We start from the raw sequence: 5124 nt of genomic DNA on the forward strand, positions 1-5124 counted from the left end.
TAAGTAACCGAATAGATATTTTTAAGAAAAAATAAATATACAAATTAACCAGCTGAAATCTAGTGAAGCATTAAATAAAAAAACTGATACTGTTTTGAATACATAGGCATAGATCCAGTTCTTTACGGAAAAAAAAAAAGAAGCTTTTATGCCTATTGTTGAAATTGAAGAATTAGAAAAAAAATTTATATTTCTGGCTATCAATTATAATATACAAGAACAACTTTATATAGAGTAGAAAGCTGACGAAATTTGGCACAATTAATTACAAATCAATCAAGATAAAATTTGATAAGATCGACTAAGTTTGACATAATCAATCAATCAATGGATCTAATCAATCTTATGATTTTAACATCCATATATATATATATATAATTTATTTAAATTTAACTAAACATTATGACATACTTTCTAGATTTGATCAATAATGTCCAAACCCGAAATAAATTTTAAAACCATGCATGCTACCTCGCATGGCTCCTATGGAAACTCTAGCTTCTACGTTATGACAGACCTAAACGACGGTCTGGAGATATAACGCGAAGACTATGTCCTATAAATTTAACATCATCATTCCATTTTTAGTGTAAGCCATCCACTTAAAGGACTTATCTTGTTGTGATATATACTCCAAGTCAACCATACCCTGTCGCTGGCATCCGGTGGCGTAGTCTTATCGATCACATGCCCATTTTTATTTAAATTATTACCTGACACCTCATCAGTTACAACACAGAAACAATAAATATATAAAGAATATATTTATATATTTCCTCGTCCGAGCAAATCTAAAGGCTCGGAAAAAAAAAATTGAAGACCGTACCATGGTGGGTCTCAGCCCTTGAAAGGTCCATATCATGCTTGAAGCCACCAGCTCCCGGCTAGGGCACCGCATGTAAGCTGACACCAAGGCCTAGTGCTAGGAATGCAAGGCTCCCACGAGATAAAAATAGCTCTATCCCTAAATTAAAGAATAACTTAAAATATTAATTTTTGAAAATAAGTAAATAATTTTTTTTAGATATGAGAAGATAACTCGTCTTAGCCGATGTTTGAAGGCTTAAAGATATTTGGTAGAAAGCCTATCTCATATTGTTCAAAAAAAAAAATTAGGAATATATTTAACTTATAATAATTATTATTATTTTTTTGAACAATATAATTAGTTTTGTTGTAAGAAAAAAAGGTAATTAACAATTAAGATTGACAATAGTAAAATTATTTTTTTAACTAGCACAAAGATCTAAAATTTCACGACTTTACCTTCTTTGGATAAGCCTTGTAATAATTATCATTTGCATGTTTCATGATCCATGTAACATTGATGATAATAAAGTTATTTTTCTGATTAGGAGGAAGATTTAAAATTTCACGCACTATAAATGTCGAATAACACATGTTTTCTCATTACATGGATCAAATAATTGTCATTTCATGATCCATGTAACATAGCAGGAGGTCTTGGAAACTCTTGCTATGGCCTTTTGTTTTCTTAGGATCCTTCCAAAATTTCATGCAATTTTTCAAAAGATTGAAGCCGAGGCGAAGGTGATTGGAAGGTGAGCATATCGCTGCTGCTGGAGCCGAAGCTAAAAGGCACACGTGAGGGGCCGAGGAAAAGCGGTGGAAGCAACCGGGGCGGAAAGGCTGCGCTCCAATGCTTCCTTCCAGCACGTGTCGGAATGGAAGGAGTTTTTATTCTTTATTCCCTAACGACTCCCTTTTGGATAGAAACGTGCCGAAATGCGTACGTGCGTCCCAACCAAAGGCCCACCTTGCGTCGCTAGGCACGTAATATTTTGTTGCCTTCTCTACCAAAAGTGGCCTCTACCTCCCCCCCCCCCCCCCCCCCCCTCTTTCTCTATCAAAAACTACGAAATACGAAATTCTAAGAACTTTAAAGAAAGAAAATCATATTTCTAAACTAAAGAATGAAAGTGAGACATGATCTATTAGAAAAATTAATTATTAGTTAATCCTTAACTTTTATCATATCTTTATTTTTTGGTGATAATTTTATTATATATTTTTGAAGTCAGAACTTTACTTAAATTATTCTAGATATAAAATCTTGTGCCGTTGACATGCATTACAATTAGCCAAGATAAAATTAAGGAGAAAGCCATGGATAACAAATTAAAACCAAAAACTGTTCCAATAATTTTGTTACGAAAGCACTTGAATCATCTTATATATATATATATATATATCAAAGTATTGCTTTATCCCTAGTATTTATATTTTTTTGTTTTTTGTTTATATATATAATTATTTTGTAGGAAAAATCTCTAGAATATTTTGTCCAGATTTTAAAAACAATCCTCCCACCCCCAAATACAGAGGACTCGTTTGGCATATTAAAAAAGTGCTTTGTACTATCTTGTCCACATGGATCACAAAAAAAAAGTTATCATTTGATTCTAACTTCCATAATCATTGGGCTATCCTCCAAAATCTCTCTTCAATCCTAGAAACACCAAAGTACGAACCCAAATAATTTGACCACCACTCATCCATCCACCACCTAATTAGGGTCACTCCTCGTGTCAAACTCTATAGTTCCCTTGCAAGTCCCATCAATATGTCTCTTTTTTTAATCCTCCGCACTCTTTCTTTTTTTTTTTTTTTTTCTTTTTTTTTTTTTTTGGTAAAGTCCTCCTCTCTCTTTCTCCCCCGCTTCCTATCGCCGTCCCCATCCCAACCTCACCACGTTTCTCGCCCTCGATTCCGCTTACCTCCTCGCCCACCCTCACTCCACCCATCTTCTCCTCCACGTCACAACTCTAGAATCAAGAAACGAAGAGAGTTCATCAACTATCATGCTTATTCTCACTGGAGGTGACTATAACTGCACTCATCCGATCCACTCTGAAGCCCACCATCCCTAAACGAGCCTTTATATATAACCTCCCACCTTCCCTCCCTTTTCCGATCGCCCCAAATCCAATCCACAACCTACCCTGGTCCTGGCCCTAAATCTCTTATGGCCGTTGTTCGACAGAGAAGGGTTAACCTGACCCTCGAGCTCCCCCTCCCGGACTCCGCCTCCGCCGCCAGCGACTGCCGCCTCCGTTTCCCCCTCCCCCTCCCCCAGCGGCCGCCGCCTCCACCTCCACCTCCGAGCACCGCCTCTCCGACTTCGAGAAGCTGCAGGTGCTTGGCCACGGCAACGGCGGCACCGTCTACAAGGTCCGCCACCGCCGAACGGCGGCGGCGTACGCCCTGAAGGTCCTCCATACCGACGCCGACGCCTCCCTCCGCCGCCAGGTCTCCCGCGAGGTCGAGATCCTCCGGCGCACCGACTCCCCCTTCGTCGTCCGCTGCCACGGTGTCCTTCCCACCCCCTCCGGCGACGTGGCCGTCCTCCTCGAGCATATGGACGCCGGCCTCCCTCGATTCCCTCCTCCGCCGCCGCGGGAACCGGCCCTTCCCCGAGCTCGCCCTAGCCGAGATCTCCCGCCAGGCGCTCCACGGCCTCGCCTACCTCCACTCCCACCAGATCGTCCACCGCGACCTCAAGCCCTCCAACCTCCTCGTGAACGGCTCCGGCGACATCAAGATCGCCGACTTCGGGGTGGGCAAGATCCTCCGGCGGTCGCTGGACCCGTGCATGTCCTACGTGGGGACGTGCGCGTATATGAGCCCGGAGCGTTTCGATCCGGAGTCATACGGGGGGGACTACGACCCCTACGCGGCGGATGTGTGGAGCCTGGGATTGGCGGTGCTGGAGCTGTATCTGGGGCACTTCCCGCTACTTCCGGCGGGGCAGCGGCCGGACTGGGCGGCGCTGATGTGGCGCGATCTGCTTCGGGGAGCCACCGGCGCCGCCGCCGGAGGGGAAAGCGTCGGAGGAGTTCCGGGGGTTCATTGGGTGCTGCCTCCAGAAGGAGGTCCGGGAAGCGGTGGTCGGTGGCTGAGCTCCTCGGCCACCCCTTCGTCGCTGGCCGGGACCCGGTCCGAGTCGGCCCGGGCGCTCAGGGAACTGCTCGCCGACGGCTGAGTTGTGAACCCGCCTCGCCCGAGGCAGAGTTCTTGGCTTCCAAGCGGCAAAACTTTTTTTATCTAGTGTACATAGTTGGCTCCACGTGGAGAGTTGGCTTCCAAGAGGCAAACTTTTTTATTGGTTTATTTTAATTAATTAATTAATTTTACAAAGCAAATATTTCTCCCACGCTGGAAGTTCACGTCTCAAAGATTTTCAAGGAAACCCAACCCCTTCCTCTCTCCCTATGTGTAGTTGGTTGCTTGGTGGGAGGAGTGGTTTCTCTTTTGCTGAAACTACCTGGGGGGTTTTGATCAATGAAAAAATTTTGTGCATTTTATAAATGTTTGTTCAATGATTAAATCAAGGCAGATGGAAATATTTCTTTCTTTGATATGGATGACTAGTATGGAATATTTCTTTCTTTCAGTGATTAAATCAAGGGGCAGTAGAATATTTCTTTCTTTGATATGGATGACTACTATGGAAATGGAATACTGGGCGGCAGCATAATTTGTTTAAACTATTTCTTCCCCTTGTTGGTGGTTAAAAACTAGGATCAAGCTGCAAGGAGGATAGCTGAGCTTAGAGATGAAAGGTGACAGTTCAAAATTTTAATTTTGTTGCCAATATGGAGGTGCCAACCACTTGAATTATTGGCTTCCAAATGGAATGATACATCTAGATAGGAACGGTGTTATCCGGCAAGTACTCGTTTATTTGTAACTGGTTATTTTGTATAGGTATGACTGGAAGTCAAGAAGGCATGAAAGAGTAACTACCAATTCTCCTTTGAGAACATATCTGTGCTATATGAGTTGTATTGGATTGCCTGCTGGCATCCCAAGATACGCTGCTAGATTGTGTTGGGATATTGGCATATAGTTAAAAAAAAAAAGTATTGAATTTTGTAATACATCATAGGGAGATTAACAGGTGGCTAATCAACTGTTACATGAATAAGGAAGACATTTCGAAAATTCAGTAGCAGGAAAAAAGGTGCCAAGAAATGTGGCTATTGTGATAAATTAGTTTGAGTTACTCAAGCAGGATTATGTTCATCTAAAATACGGATAATATGATGAAAGTGTATGGAAACAATCTAACAATTAGGTTCAACAGCTGAGAGATTATAGAGC

At 42.3% G+C, this 5124-nt stretch overlaps 1 protein-coding gene across 1 annotated transcript; it reads left to right on the top strand.

Annotated features, from left to right (window-relative positions):
- Positions 1-2771: 2771 nt before the first annotated feature.
- Positions 2772-4153, top strand: LOC103696013 (mitogen-activated protein kinase kinase 9-like). Its single transcript, XM_008777496.4, is given in 5 exon segments — positions 2772-3095; positions 3098-3390; positions 3392-3799; positions 3801-3893; positions 3895-4153. Coding segments are annotated over 5 exon segments (1146 nt in total). The 5' UTR covers positions 2772-2986; the 3' UTR covers positions 4138-4153.
- The last annotated feature ends 971 nt before the right edge of the window (positions 4154-5124 follow it).

Source organism: Phoenix dactylifera, chromosome 8 (assembly GCF_009389715.1).
Source record: "Phoenix dactylifera cultivar Barhee BC4 chromosome 8, palm_55x_up_171113_PBpolish2nd_filt_p, whole genome shotgun sequence".
In the NCBI taxonomy this organism is placed as follows: Eukaryota; Viridiplantae; Streptophyta; class Magnoliopsida; order Arecales; family Arecaceae; genus Phoenix; species Phoenix dactylifera.